The 16,008-nt window shown below is 44.1% G+C and overlaps 1 protein-coding gene across 1 annotated transcript in view; it reads left to right on the top strand.

Annotated features, from left to right (window-relative positions):
• The first annotated feature begins 10,264 nt into the window (after positions 1–10,264).
• The window catches only part of LOC131233517 (agamous-like MADS-box protein MADS3), a 53,333-nt gene continuing 47,589 nt past the window's right edge, over positions 10,265–16,008 (top strand). Inside the window, exons 1-2 of the mRNA XM_058230256.1 lie at positions 10,265–10,467; positions 10,700–10,908. Of these exons, the coding sequence (XP_058086239.1) occupies positions 10,727–10,908 (182 nt within the window). The 5' untranslated portion in view covers positions 10,265–10,467; positions 10,700–10,726. The remainder of the gene's footprint in view (positions 10,468–10,699; positions 10,909–16,008) is intronic.

Genomic DNA, 16,008 nt, shown 5'->3' with positions numbered 1-16,008 from the left:
ATTCCAAGTGGGTAGTGCATTATCTATCCAGAAAATCCAAGTTCTCTTGGAAGTGGCACTACTGGATGACCAGAATCAGGAAGTTATGCAGCAAGGGAATGTTCAAAATCTCCCTTACCCCCAGAGAAGCAAATGGGATTGTTGATGGGTTGGTAAAAGTGGGAAGCTCTTCTCAAACTGACCAGCAATTTTCGAATGTGCTCCATCTCCCTCGATTGATCAAGGGTCATTTTCTTTTAGACAAAACTGGCTTAGAATCAGTTAGGAAACTCAAAAAAAAAAAAAAAAAAAAAAAATCTTCTTTTGTATAGAAAAGATAGACAAGTAGCATAGTTGCTGCTTCTTTGCCCGAAATACCAAAGGCTGTAATCCTTTTCTTCATTTATGAAAACTGGTGGGCCTATAGCTGGCCTCACCTTATTAAAAAAAAAAAAAAAACCCAACTCCCATCGTCATTCAGGGCAGTATGCATCCTTACAGCAGATCTCTAGGATAGGCCCTGATTAATTCTTGTTACATTTCACCTCGAGGCAGGAAATGGAGGACTTCTTATCAAATACGCCCCTTCACCTTTCCATGAAACTGACAGAGGTGTGGAATTGATCCCCAGACACCACCCCCCTAAGCAAAGGTGTTTGGAGCCGATTGTTTGGGATCCCAACCCATGGGTAGTATAGGGGTGCTATCGAGAAGTTGGCAAAAACTTACGGAGACGTTGAGGAAATATACAGAGCTGCGGTCTCAGGTTCCTTTAAAGGTTTTGTCAGAGTTCGTGTTAGACTCAAGCCGGGATCCATGCTCCAAGGCCCGAGAACCCTTCAGGTAAATGGTAAATCATTTCTGATTATTGGTTTTCTTGAAAATCTTGTTGTAGGGTGAAGTCAGAATTCAGCCACATCAAAGCCAGAATCCACTAAGGAATGGGTAACCAGATCCTTTTACAATAGACCATGACTTAATGTCCCGAACCAACAAACTATTCGATGCAATGCCTCATAGGATGGGTATAAAAACTCGGCCCCTCCAGTGTGTAACTCGGCCCTGGAACCCCAGCTAGCCCCATGCCGAGGCCAATCCCAGGAGTAGCCACATCCGCTAGGCCTTACTCCCCTCTCCCCTGAACCCCCTCATTAACCCCCTACCACCCCTTCCCGGGCCTGCTCATACTACCCCCCTACTCTGCCCACCCCTGATCCTGGAACCCCATTCACTTTCAAACCAACAACCCTCTTCTAACCTCCCCTGACCTCAACTTGCTTTCGTCCAAAATCTTCAGCAGCCCACCCCTCCCCTGGAGTGTTCCAACCCACCTATGCAGCCTCCACCCTCTACAAATGTAGTTTGCCTACCCAGCCCCCATCCTACCAACCCCCAAGATCAACCCACTTTATAAATACCCCGAATCAATCCCCCCTCCTTGACTCACAACCCCGATCCAGAACCTCTTCCTTCATCTGTAGGGAGGATTGATCCTATGTTAGAGTTCAGGGAGCCCCCCAAACAGAGTGCTGACCGAATGATGCCTGCTATTCACCAGGGTCCTGGGGACATTCCCACTCCAGGGCCTATCCAGATTACATGCCAACAACAAGAGAAGGAAGGCCTCCTCTAAGAATGCTCACCTCGGCAAATCATCCCTGAGTTGGGTTATTCGTTTCGAGCCTCTCCCGCACTTGCTGATGGTGTGAATGCGCAAACTCCTATCCGCAACAAATCAGCAGGACTTATTCTCAAACCTCGGGCAAAATCAGTGGGAGGATCTCCCCTCTCCCCAACATTTCCCCAGATGGCTGGCAACCAAAACAAGCAACTCATCAGTCAAGAGGAAGAGGCTTTCTGGGCTGGTCAACTTAACAACCCCTACTTTCAATAGAAGAGAGCGTTCAAGGCAAGTTAGCATGGACCTGTCCCCATACTTTGTCCAAGAGTCGCAGTCAGTAGAACTGAGTGGGAAACCCGTAGGCCAAGAAGATGTTGTTGCAGCAGTTGTAGACTCCCCTGGCCATAGTCAGCAGGGGACAGGGCTTCAGGAAAAGGGTACCTACCAAGAGGTTACTGCATTAGTGGCTCCTTCTACTTAGGTCTGCGAAACCGAAGCCTAAATAGGAACAAAAGGAAGAAGGCGAACGATCCCATTCAAGAAGTCCTCTAACCCTTTAGATGAAGGTGAATGGCTGTGTAGATTGAGAAAATTAAAGTGGAGGGCCATGAATTCAGGCTGTGTGACTGATGGTTAGAGCCCTCATTTGGAACCCTCGTGGAGTGGGAAATGCACCAACTGTTAGGTCCATCAAGCATCTGATTCACCAATTTGACCTGAGTATTGTGGTGATCCTCGAACCAATGCTTTCTGAGGAGAGAAGAGTAGCAGTGGGACTCAAATTAGGCTTCCACTTATCCTTATCTAATGATGAATCTGATGGAAAAATCTGGATATTTTTTCGAAACCATCTCAACATCTCTGCACTGCAGTCCTCTAACCAAATGTTATCCATTAGTATAAGACCTCAGTATCTTCAAAACCCAGTCGTTCTTTCAATTGTCTACGCCTGGTGTAGCAGGATCCTAAGAAGAGCTCCTTGAAGTGATATGGAAGGCCTTAGTAATAGCGTTCAGGCTCCGTGGGCAGTCGGGGGGGATTTTAATGCGATCTTGGCAATCAATGAAAGGCGGGGGAGCCGAGACCCAGATATATCTAGTCTCTCTGAATTCTTAGCTGCGGTGCATAATTCAAGTCTCCTAGATACTGGCTTTGTGGGAAATCATTACACCTGGAGCAATAATAGACAGGGCCAAGCTCGGGTTTGGGCTCGCTTGGATAGAGTCCTCATGAACACAAGTTGGGCGAATCAATTTTCGACATTCAAGGTGGAAATTTTGCCCAGAGTTAATTCGGACCACGCCCCTCTCTTACTTTCCTGCCCTACCCTACCTAGTTCGAAGCCTAAACCTTTCAGGTTCCTCCAGATGTGGTTACTTCATGAAAACTTCCAGCAGGTTATTTGCAAAGCGTGGAGTGGTAAGTGTTCAAATCAGCCCATGCTGAATATCCTGCTAAAGCTGAAGAAAATGAAGCAACTTTTGAATATGTGGAATAAGGAAGTCTTCGAAAAAGTTTTCCAAAATCTTCGAAAGGCGGAGGAAAATCTGATGGAATCGAAAAACATATGCAAGAGCAGCTGAATGAGAACTGGCTATAGGAGAGCTTGCTAGCTAGATAATGTTTAGCCTAGCCGGAACTCATGGAAGAAGCCTTCTGGAAATAAAAGGCTAGAAATTCCTGGCTTGAGGCAGGGGACTGGAACATAAGCTTTTTCCACAATGCGGTAAATGAGAAGGCCCGTCGCGCGTTCATCTCACAGATTAAAGATGCCGACAGAAGTGTCCTATCCCCCCAAGACGATATTAAAAGAGCTGCAATAAAGTTCTTTGAAGATTTGTTTCGGGCGGAGCCTTGCGGTTCAGCGGATGACCTGCTCGGGGGCATCCCTCCCCTCCTTTCTCAGATGGACAACGATGTCCTTTTAGCCTCCTCATCCATGGAGGAAGTGAGGGTGGCCGCTTCGTCCATCCCTAAAGAGGGGGCGTCGGGTCCAGATGGCTTCTCCGCAGGTTTTTTCACAGAGTGCTGGTAGATTGTGGGCAAGGATGTTCACGCAGCAATAGTCTATTTCTTTGAGGGTGGCAATCTTCTGCAAGCATTCTCCTCCTCTCTTATCTGCTTGATACCAAAATCCCAGTTGGCATCATCATTCAGAGATTTCCGCCCAATCAGTCTTTGCAACGTTATATACAAAATTTTCTCTAAGGTCCTGGCCAATAGGATTGGTTTGTTGCTTCCAAAAATTATTTCCCCAGAACAGGGTGCCTTTGTGAAAGGCAGGATGATTGCGGAGAATATAGCGCTGGCTCATGAGGTGGTGAGGGATCTAAACCATAAAGTGCGTGGTGAAAATTTCATTATCAAGCTCGACCTTGAAAAGGCGTATGACCGGATTAGCTGGGGCTTCATCAAACAGGTTTTAAACAAGTTTGGCTTCTCTTCTAAAGGATTATGTCAGCTGGAGACATGCTGGGCCAACACTTGGTTATCGGTCCTCATTAACGGTGAGGCTGCAGGCTTCTTCAGGTCTTCTAGAGGTATTCGCCAGGGGGATCCTTTATCCTCGGCCCTGTTTATTATGGCGGCTGAAGCATTCTCCTGGAACTTTAAATTCCTCATTTCCAGCGGTGCTTGTCAACCATATAAACTCAATCGCGATAGCCCGCTAATTACTCATCTTCTATTTGTGGATGACACACTCTTATTCGTCAACGAAAGTCGGAATTCCCTCATTGCAGTCAACAAGTTCCTCTCAATTTTTCAACAAGTGTCGGGGCTAAAAATCGATCAACAGAAAAGTTGTTTCCTATGTGCCAAAAATATGGCGGTCAGTAGGGTTAGAATGGCAGAAAGAATTTTGGACTTCCCCAGGGCGCACGCCAACATTCAGTACCTTGGGGCCCCTCTACCCAAGGAGAGGGTGAAGCAAGCTGACTTCTAGTTCATCATAGATAAGGTGGAGAGGCGCATAAGCAGTTGGAAAGCTAGGTTCATCTCTTAGGCGGGTAGGGCGACCCTCATCAGACATGTTCTAGGGAGCATGCCCATCCACATCCTAGCAGCAGTTCAGGTCCCGGGTCAGGTTCTCTCCACTCTTGATCGTCTGTTTGCTCACTTTTTCTAGGGTGCGCCAGAAAGAAAAAACAAACACCATTAGATACCTTGGAAGAGGATCAATCCTTCTAAGGCTGAAGGCGATCTGGTTATTCGTGTAGCCTAAAGGAAATGAAAGTGGCGATGCGCATGAAATTAGCCTGGGCTGTTAAGTTTGGAGATTCTGGGGGTTCGTGGGTGTCCCTTATGCGGTCCAGACATCAGGAGGAGCTCTCTAGTGAGGAGAGGCATCTCCCTCCTAACAACGCTTCGCAACTTTGGAAGGAAGTCAGGCAGGTAATGCCTCGGCTGTCTGAGGCAGTCCAATGGGAAGTTGGGGATGTAAATCTTAATGTTTGGGAACACAACTGGACAGGGCTGGGACCTCTGTGCCAATTCATGACTACCTCAATCCCGAAAAACCTCAAGTCCTTGAAAGTGAACGACCTCCTTGGTCCTTCTGGCCCCTACCTCCCTCAATCATTCTGAACCTGCTCCCCCAGGCGATAGCGGATTGCATTTTCAAAGGTGGATATGCAACCTCAGCTAAGAAGCCTTCCTGTTTCTGGCCACTGGAACCGTCCGGCAAGTTCACAGTTTCTTCAGCGTGGAATCTTTGCCGCCCTAGACAGCTGCCCAAAAGCTAGTCTAACTAGATATGGAAGAAGGACCTTCAGCCCAGAATCTCTCTATTCTCTTGGAAGCTACTTCAAAACGTGGTTCCCGTGGACAGCAGAATCCAAGACAGAGGAATCCCGCTAGTGTCTACTCATAGTTGCTACCAGGAAAGCCCTCCTATCCGGCCGAGTTATGAGTCCATTCCGCATCTTTTTCTTGAGGGTAGGCAGGCTTCCTCCATATGGAGGCATTTCGGTGCCATGTTCGGTATTCCATGTATTCAGCAGCAGACTTTTGACCAGAGATTTCTATAATGGCGTTGCGCAGATGCGCCCGGTTTTCACTCTTCCCATCTGTGTAACACCCTCCCAATGTTGATTGTGTGAGAGATTTGGAAGGCTAGAAATGCAGCGAGATTTGATGGAATTCCCATGTAGGTAGCTAAGATCATTGCCCGCATCTTTAGGTGCATCCCAAATCAGATCTACAACTTGCCAAGGTGAGGCCCTCAGTTCGGCCAGTCCTGGGTCAGTTCGAGGCCCTTTAGGGAGGCAGCAAATCTAGGGAGGCAGCAAATCGGGATGTGGTTGTAATTTGGAGGAAGCCACCTTTGGGCTATGTCAAACTCAATGTAGATGGTTCATCCAGAGGGAATCCGGGCCTGTCTGGGGGCGGGGGGTATGTAGAAACGACAAGGGGAATTTGCTTTTTACCTTCTTGACGGGGTACAGAGTGGGTTCTAATAATGAGGTTGAACTCCGCGCAATTCATGACGGCCTTGCCCTTTATCTGGAAAGAGGTTACACGAAGATCAAAGTGGAGTCCGATTCTAAAATCATCATCGATCTTTTAGCATGTAAGTCGCGAGTAGCCTGGCGATGGAAGCCATGGGTCTCTAATCAGGCAGTTGGCTAGCTTCTCCTCAGCCTCTTTCAGGCTCATCCCCTGCGAGGGTAACGGTCCAATTGATGGAATGGCACGCCAAGGTAGTTTATCTCAAACCTTCACTCTCAATTGGCAGGTGCAAGATTTGCCTATGGAGGTGAGAGGAAAGGTCTTCCTAGACAAAATTGGTTTGGGTAGCATTAGATCAGGCTAACAAGTTAGTTCTAGTGTGGGTTGTGGATCCTCACTATAGGGTGGTTTCAGTGCCTTTGTGGATAGTTTTTCCTTTTTTCAGCCTTCTGGGGTGTAATCCCCTACTTTCTTAAGCTGGTACACGTAGGAGTGGCCCTGAGGTTTTTTTGTTGTGGCCCTCCCGAATATACTATAATTTCTACTTCTTAATGAAAGGTGGTGGCAGTAACCCACTTTTTCCAAAAAAAAAAAAGGAAGAAAAAAGGCGGTTGTTGGAGAATCATATTTGAAATCAATATCAATGATCTTTTCATCAGTCTCATTGGGCCAGGAGGGGGCCTTTTGCTTCTTTTTTTTAACTTAAAATTTCATTGATTGACAGAAATAATTACATTCGGGTTGCCGCAGGAGAAAAATGACCTGTAGGAAACCTATCATGAGAAGCCTAAAGCCTAACAAAGCAAAAGACAAGACATCAGGGGCAGCCTCCGACCCGACTGAAATTCCTAATAGCCCCTAAGCCCACCCTATCTAGGAAGATGAGGCCTCTAACCTGGTGGGGAAGCTCGGATGGGTCCCCATAAAGAACTGAGCATTGGTTAGCGCTACCCAAGTTAGCCAATGCATCCGCTGGGGCGTTACCTTCCCGAAAAATATGGGAGAACACAATCTGCCCTCTCCTTTTAAACGTGTTGATTCTGTTCATCCAGTAACCCCATTTCCAACCCGGCTTGGATTCTCCCCTTAACACTTGCATGACCTGTTGGGAGTCCGACTCAACTATAATCTTAGTGAGGCCCCTGGAGAGACAAAAACTGATTCCATCATGAGCTGCATGGATTTCCGCGTAGCTGTTTGAATCCACACTGTAACCATCCGAGAAAGCAAAAATTACAACACCCCTGTTGTCTCTACACACACCGCCACCACCAGTGTTCCCCGGGTTACCTCTCGAGGAACCATCAACATTAACCTTGACCTAACCCAGGGCAAGTTTTCTCTAAGTCACCAATAAGGGCGAAAAATGAAAATTCTAACGGCGATAGAAGGACAGATTGGGAGGCGAACCTGGAATTCTGGGCTTGACAACAGTGCCCGGGATGGAGATTTTAAGCCCTATTATGGTGGACAGCCACCACGACACCTGGGGCAGAACCACAGCTGAAGAGGGGTTTTTCCTGTCGAAAACAATGACATTCCTCTCCTTCCAAATTTCCCACAACAACAAACATGGCACCAATTTGTGTAGGGGAGGCGGGATGGGGCCGACAGAGAGAGAGCTCCACCACTGTGTCAATCTAGCCTCAACTGAAATGGCAAGCAAAACACTGATGCTGAAGAAAACCCCTAGGCGGGCCCAACACGTCCTAGCCAGGCCCCTGTCCAGAAAGAGATGAGTAGCGGACTCCACCGAGTGGCTCTGATCTCAGTTTGGGCTTGGGCTGCAGCACACACATCTCGAAGCTAGGTGAATTCCCTTGAGCTGGACCGCACCTTCCACAGGAATTGCCCTGTTCAGAAGCTTCCACACGAAGAGCAATACACGAGGAGGCATCTTGGCATGCCAGACCCACCTGGCCCAACTGAAATGGGGCGAGCTCTATCTGCAGCGGTCCCAGGTAGACCTGATTGAGAAGACGCCCGAGGGGGAGAGGGGCCAGAAGGGAACATCTGGACCATCGGATAAGCAGAAACCTTCATGGAAAAACAAATCCACTACCTCTTGGGGGCAGCAAACCAAAAGCAGCAGATGGGGGGCTGGACCGTTACAGCTCCGGAATTGATGTACCTTCATAGCTCGAAGAGAAACTGGAATGGAGGATGAGACCAGGTTCTGCAGGGGGCCTAGCCCAGTCCAGTTGTCCATCCAGAGGTTGCAAGAGCCTTCGCCGATCTTCCATTGCACCAGGTCCTCTAACTGACGCAGCAGGGGAAGAATTTTCCTCCACAATGGCAAGTGATGGATGGTCGAGCTCCTCTAGCTCAGAGGGAGAAGATCCTGGGATTATTTAGCAGCCATATAAGAACCCCATAAGCTAACCTCTCCTTTGAACTTAATATCCTAGGCCATCTTAAATCGGAAAGCCTTCATCACATCTGTTAGCTTTCTAATGCTAAGCCCTCCCTCCTCTTTGGGACGCAAGATCACCTTCCAGGTCTTCCAATGAAATTTCCTCTTCCCCGCTGTCCAACCCCAGAAGAAAGAGGTAAAACATGATTCCAATGACTTTAGGACCTGCAGAGGAAGATGAACAGCTGCCATCGTGTGCACAGGAATGCTACCCAGCATGTGCTTTATCAGGACTGCTCTGCCTGCTTGAGAGAGGCACTTAGCCTGCCAACCTCGCACCCAGCCCTCCACTTTCTCCATCAGCTGTTGAAACTCCCCAGCTCTCGTTCTACTAATTATCATTGGGACCCCCAGATATGAGAGGGGGCCTGATGACTTAGAGATGCCTAACTGAGACTCAATGGATCTGATTCTGTGCGAAGAGAGCTTGTTGGAGGTGAAGAGAGCTTTTGCGAAGGTTAATGCATTGCCCCGACGCTCTTTAATATTCATCCAAAAAGGTCTTGGTTGCTCTTAGGGACTTCCTGTTGCCATTCAGGAAGAGTAGGGTGTCATCTGCGTAGAGCAGTTAAGACTCCAAAGGGCACCCTCTTCGGAGCTTGAAGGGGGCCTTTTGCTCCTCCACCAGTCTGTAGCTAATTCATCGGTGGAGTGGGTTAGCTCTCTCAGCTCGACTTCCAATGCCTAGTGGTGCGGTGTCCTTCGTGTGATTGTTTTTTTTTTTTTTTTTTGATTGTTCATGGCTCCCTGCTTTAATTGATGGTTTTGGACGTTTCAGTTTACAGGGTCTGTTGGAATTATGCCTCTCAGGGCCATTCTGTTCTTCCCCTGCATTGCTACTGTCCCACTTGAGGGACTGCTAATGGAGTGGCCTTCCTCTCCTATCTGATTTAGCTTTTCCTTCTAGTTTTTTCTTTTGGTCAGTGTGCATGCTATATGATAGGTGTCGCCTGATGTTTTTTTTTTTTGTGTTTCGGAGCCCACCCGAATTTCGAGTTTTGTAAGCTTTCTAAGGAAATATACATTGAGGTGGAGAGTTCCCACTTGGCTTCCCGAAAAAAAAAAAAGTTTCATTAAAGTCTTTAAAAAAATGATCTTTTCTTAATTAATTCACTAACAATAGACATAGCCAATTTGCTTCCATTTTAAGGACAACTCCTTATGATTTTTGTTCTTCTAGTTGATCATTAACAAGCATAGCCAATCATATTTCGCTGTATATGTCATACTCGAATATATCACTGCTAACTAGCTATTTGATCATGCGTGTTTTCTTAAACGATTATGTAAACCATGACCTTCCGCATTTTTTTATATGTTTACGAGATAGATGCCTACTCTCCGTCTTGTCGGTGATTTGGCACACGTACGTTGGTAACAATTCTTGGTTTTGCATCATTTTCTTTTACCATAGTGTTGGCTACAAGGATCTCATCCTGATCTTGCGTATGGTAGTGCTGCCACGTGTCGGCTAGAAAAAGCCGTTAAATCTAACAATGACTAGTCGGATGTACACACCATGTCGTTGACGGACCGATCATAACTCTTTCATGATTGGCCCATCATTGGATGGCTAAGATCTTCCAATCTCGAGAATTTGTCAAGGCATGGTCCACAACACCTTCGGCCATCAGACAAACCCTCAGGACCACAAAACCATGCACCCCACGTGAACAAACTCAAAACCCAAGCATACTATGCCTAACCTCAGTCCAAGGACCAAACTAGTCTCTCTCTCTCTCTCTCTCTCTCTCTCTCTCTCTCTCTCTCCAAAGGAAAATATGAGGAAAATATGAGAAGAATGAAAAAAACAAAGAAAAAAAAAAGAAAGAAAAAAGGGGAGGTCTGAAATCCTTATATTTCCTTTTTCTTGCAGGAGAGAGTTGGAGAAGTGCATGTATACTTTAGGCTAAGTCCAGAGAATAAGCATCTCTTCTCCTTCCCACATCCTATTCTAGCTTTCTTTCTTCTTTTAGCAGAAGGAATTTCCAGAGATCCGAAAGTGGTATCTAACGATCTCTCTCTCTCTCTCTCTCTCTCTCTCTCTCTCTCTCTCTATTTTTTACAAATCACAACCCCAGTAACTTCCGACAAGAAAAAAAAAAAACCATTGCAGATCTAACCCTTCACTTCCCTTCTTCATAAATCCATTCAAACCACTCCCTCCTACCTACATAAAAGACTAAAAACTCTTCTCCTGATAATGCTTTTCTCTCTTTCTTTCTTTCTTGCTGTAGAGAAATCATCTCGTACAAAAGAAAGAGATGGGGAGAGGAAGAGTAGAGCTTAAGAGGATAGAGAACAAGATCAACCGCCAGGTTACGTTCTCAAAGAGGAGGAACGGTCTTCTGAAGAAAGCTTACGAGCTTTCCGTTCTCTGCGATGCCGAGGTTGCACTTATCGTCTTCTCCAGCCGCGGGAAGCTCTATGAGTTCGGCAGCGCTGGGTATGAAAAAGAAATAAATAAATAAATTCTCTCTCTATCTATTCTCTCTTTTGCTTTGAGATCTCTATTTAGAAATGATAAATTTTTCGAATTTCTTTGTCTCTTCCTTTGATCTTTGCCATTTTTAAATGCATTTCCTTGGAATTTTAGGAAAACCCATTTACATTTCTAGCTTATTTTAGTTATTATCATATGTTATCGACCGTACGATCACGGTCCACTTTTCTTTCGATGGAGATGAAGGTAAAGCTGCAAGATCCAAAGGGGGGTTTCGATGGTCCTTCCCTTGTCTTCTCTCTTTGGTCACTTTGGTGGGGAGGGTTTTTAGGTGATTCGACGGTCCGTTGGAAGATTACCGTAGTTCCCTTAACAGCGTACGGATGATCGGCTGGGATTGTACAAGTACACGTGTCGACGGATGTAGGGGGCTCTAGAGTGGGATCGCGTGAAATCGATGTCGCATGATCTCTTAGACGATCCAACGGGTTTTAGTTAGATCCCGTTAAATCATGCCGGATGCGATCTTCCTCTCTTTTATTTCCTTCACCCCTTCCAGTACGAAATATCAATGCATGACGTATGACTTGTCCAAAGTACATTGGATATGGAGCTGTTTTTCGTTTCATAGGGAGTTCGTACTGCATGGTGCATCGCACATTCCGGTCGATGTCTGTCTTGTCGTATAGGGCACCCTTGTGGACATGGTAGAGTGATCGGTGCTGTCCATCTCCTGGTGTCGACCCTGGACGTTTCACGGTGCAAAAATCACGATCGACACGAGCTTCCATGTTGAATAACATGGATGGTTCGGAACATCGGGACTTGGATGCTTGTGGGCCTATCCACGGTACCCTGGATAACTTATGATAGATAATATATGATATTAGAAATAACAAGGTAGGATTTGTTTGCTCAGTCACTGAGAGGTAAGAGTGATATGATGTATTGGGAAAAAAAAATTTCTCATATTAAAGACCATATATTTAAAATAAATAATATAGGTCCCTGGATAAAAGAGCGTTACTCACTAGCAACTTAGACGCACAGGACATGTTTATTTCATCAATTGCTACAGCGATGCGGAGGAAATGTGACAGCAGATTCCCATGTTAGGTTTATCAACGGAAAAATGTATAGTAATGATCACATTTTTATATTATTTTAATTTCAAATCATCATTAAAATATATTGACTTTGCTGTTTAGATTTGAAATTAATTTTCACAAAAACGTTATGAAAACTTGTAATAATTATAAATTCATTTATCCATCTTCTGAGAACATTGGAAATTGATCAACAATTTTCTTTTTTGGTTTGGCGGTAATAAAATCCTAAGGATGATACATTTGGTGAAACAATCAGACCCTTAGTGTAAATAACTCATGTTCTACATGAAATTTTTTTAAAAATAAAATAAAATAAAAAGAAAGAAAAAAGAGAAAAATGATCAATGTCGTACTGTCTAGATACCATACATACATTATATAAAATGCATGTCCAATATAACAGATTGCATGTTATATAGAAGGTTGCTTTCTTACTTCTGTATGGGTTAAATGGCCAAGCTACCGCAAATAAAAAGTGTTAGGGCTCTCTGTTCCATAAGACCTCCGAATTTGCAAAAGCTTCCACAAAGAACTCCCTATTCCTTTAGGTTTAGGGCCCATTTGGCCGGGTGGATTGGGAGGGATTGAATGGTATTAGGGTGGATGGCATGGATTTCTAGGTAATAATGGTGCTGTCGGTGGATTGTCTGGAGATCCATGGGATTGCTATATTCCTGGATTGCTATATCCAGTCTGTTTGGCACGCCCGGGCAAACCCGGGATTAAACCTTCTCATCCCTTCCAATCCCTCAAACCAAACACGTCCTAAGCAAATTTGAAAGGATTAGGGTGGATTGGATGGTTGCTTTCTTACTTCTGTATGGGTTAAATGGCCAAGCTACCGCAAATAAAAAGTGTTAGGGCTCTCTGTTCCATAAGACCTCCGAATTTGCAAAAGCTTCCACAAAGAACTCCCTATTCCTTTAGGTTTAGGTTCTTCCTTTTTAAATATACCATCTTTATTTTAATGTGGGGATATTCTACACACACACACACACGGAAACGTTCACCTGCGAACCAGTTTGTACGTACAACATACGAACTTTTTTGAGAACCCGTCATACGTGATGTGGATCTAAAATCTGAACCGTTCATGTGAAGCAGCACCTCGTGAAACCCACTGGGACCAATTTTTAATTTGATATAAAACTTTGATGGGCCATGAAAAATGAAAACAGTTTCCTCCCTTGATTTGCATTTCTCTTTGCTATGGCCCACCAGAATTTTAGATCAGGGTAAAAATTTGTCACATGGAATTTCATGGGATTCCGCATCACATGGACCGTTCAGATTAGACACCCATGACACGTGTGTAAAGGTGCACACGTGCGTAGGTGCGCAGGGGAGCATGACTCTCTCTCTCTCTCTCTCTCTCTCTCTCTCTCTCTCTCTCTCTCTCTCTCTCTCTCTCTATATATATATATATATATATATATATATATATATATTAAATATACCTTTTTTTAAAAAAAATTATTTATTTATTTATTTATTATGAGACGGATATTTCATTAAAATAGAAAAGCTGTACAGCCTGCTCAGCCTACAGGACATTCGGGCAACCCCAACAACAAAAAGACAGGGGGCGCCTATCGTAAAAGCAACCACAATCGGCCGCCAATGTACAAAAAATCTGCTTCAAGTTGTTAATCCTAGAGACCCATGGTCTCTACTGCCTGGGAATGCAGGACTTCCCCATGAGGAGATCAACTACTACTTTGGAATCGGATTCAACCTCAATCTTCTCCAGCCCTCTTTCCAGGCATAGAATGAGCATGTCATAAATCGCACACAACTCGGCTTGGTTGTTGGATCCCACCCTGTAGCCTGTTGAGAAGGTGAAAATATATTAAATATACCTTGTTAGCTAGCTTTCAACAGCCTATTTAACAAGTCTTTTCTATCCATATGGAAATATCCTCGTGTGTATATTTCTTTTCTTCTTTTCTCTTTCTTTTTATCTTGCTCAAAATTTCAGCACAACCCAGATCTATTCAGTCTAAAAAAATCAGATCTAGACAAATGAGTCCCTGTCAGTTATGGAAACGTCCAGGAAGGAATAAAGGTGGTGAAAATTTGAGTTAGACTTCAGTATTAGTTCCACACCATTTTAAAAATTTTGGTGACTTTTCAAAAGAACACATGGTATAGTTGCTTGGCCATCTGGATCATCTTGACGAATCATTGACCAACTATAGCGAGCATAATCCAAAAGATTCATTTAGAAGATAATATTAACCTCTTAGTTCTTCCTTTGAAATTTGGACCACTCAGTACTTTACCCTAGCGATCCATTTGATGGCCATTAATCCGATTCTTAAGATTTGTTGAACATTCTAATTTTAGAGTTGTGCTATATCCAAAATGGGACTCACACCCAGGATGACGCATGTGCATTGCTGGCACAGGGAGGGCCGTGATCAGGTCGATCACCATCTTCCTCAGGGGATAACTACTCCAAATCCATGGAGCTCTCTATACTCCTTAGAGAGCTTCCTCGAATTCACATGGGATAAAAGCAGGAATAATTCTCAATAAATTCAAAATAACTTGATTGATGATAAAATAAAAATAAAAATTAAAACTCTTAAAACAAGGATCTCAAACCTAGGATGAAGTTTTAGAATTAGACTCCAACTCAGACACCCTAAAAATGCGACTGGCTATAAAATCGTAAACTTATTATTTATGAACAATGTCTATTGCTACTAGACTTCATGGTTTTTGGCCAAGAATAGCAAGTGTCCAATTTAGCCCAACCATGTTATTCTCCTAACTTTTCTAAGCCCTTTTCATGTTGAGAATGTCTTCTACAAGTAAAAGGATCAAAAGTTATACTCGAAGTAAAACTTACTATTTATAGTAAAAACAAAATTAAATAGTACTTTTGACCGCGGATCTGATGGAATCTCGCAAACTTACTAATCGTTTGCGAGATATGACTGATTTAAGGTTCCAATGGTCAGGATCGGGATCGTTTTTGCTTCTGAACGGGCCTTCTCTAGCTAATCTTTGCCATAAAAGTGTCTGCGACTGCTCTACATCAGTTGCATTGTCCAAGTGGCACCTACGAGGATGATAAGTCACCGTCATTTTTTAAAACGAATACAGGAGTACTCTAGCCTAATCATAATTCAGGTCACGTGCGTGAGATTTCTGGGAGAAATTTTCCTGTATCATAAATCAGGCCATTCTACTCGCTGGGTGGGCCAAAAATGCAAAAGGAAAATGGAACTCTATCGTTATTGTAGACACGGAGCAAACCTTACAGACGGACCAGCCTTGGCTACAGAAAATTAAGTGGCATGGTAACACTGATCTCCACCTAGTAGTTTGCCTAGATCTTTTTATTTTTATTTTTTGGATTAACTTGACCTTTTATACACGTGACAATCTGTCACGTGTGCATAGATGCTTGTTAGATCTCTCCTTCAAGTGATGTAGTTTATTAAATCATTATTCCATTAATGGTGGGGTTATACTTGGGTGCTTTGTAAAATGTAGAGTGTGGTCGTTATTCCAATGGTGATAGTTGCAGAATAATACCATTACAAGATTAATGGTTTTCTTGGTTTTCTTAATTATTAGATTATGGTTTACAAAATTAATGGTCTGTTCTTTTTGTTGTGCCTGCCCGAGTTCTTGTTCAGTTTTTTTCCCAAATCAACAAAGTTCGCCTTTTTTTTTTTTTTCTTTTTTCTTTTCTTTTTTTCTTTTTTTTCTTTTTTAAAGATCATTTCGTTCTTGTTGCAGAACTGGTGGTGTATCATCCGTATACACTCACAGGAAAAGGAATAGTAAATTTTAGAAATATCATCGTCTATATCTTGTCGTAGTGCCTGATACATGGTGACCAGATGGAGAAACATATGTAGGGAACTCCTTCTTCACTTCTCCGAATGAACTACCTGTGGAAATCAGAGGTTTGCTAGTGCTTGACAGAGCTGGGCTAGGATCAGTTAGGAAGCTAGTTTAAGAGATCAGAATGGGGCGC

This window comes from Magnolia sinica, chromosome 18 (genome assembly GCF_029962835.1).
Source record: "Magnolia sinica isolate HGM2019 chromosome 18, MsV1, whole genome shotgun sequence".
NCBI lineage: Eukaryota > Viridiplantae > Streptophyta > Magnoliopsida > Magnoliales > Magnoliaceae > Magnolia > Magnolia sinica.
The sequence above is the reverse complement of the archived record's forward strand: the minus strand, read 5'-3'. Positions and strand labels throughout refer to the sequence as shown.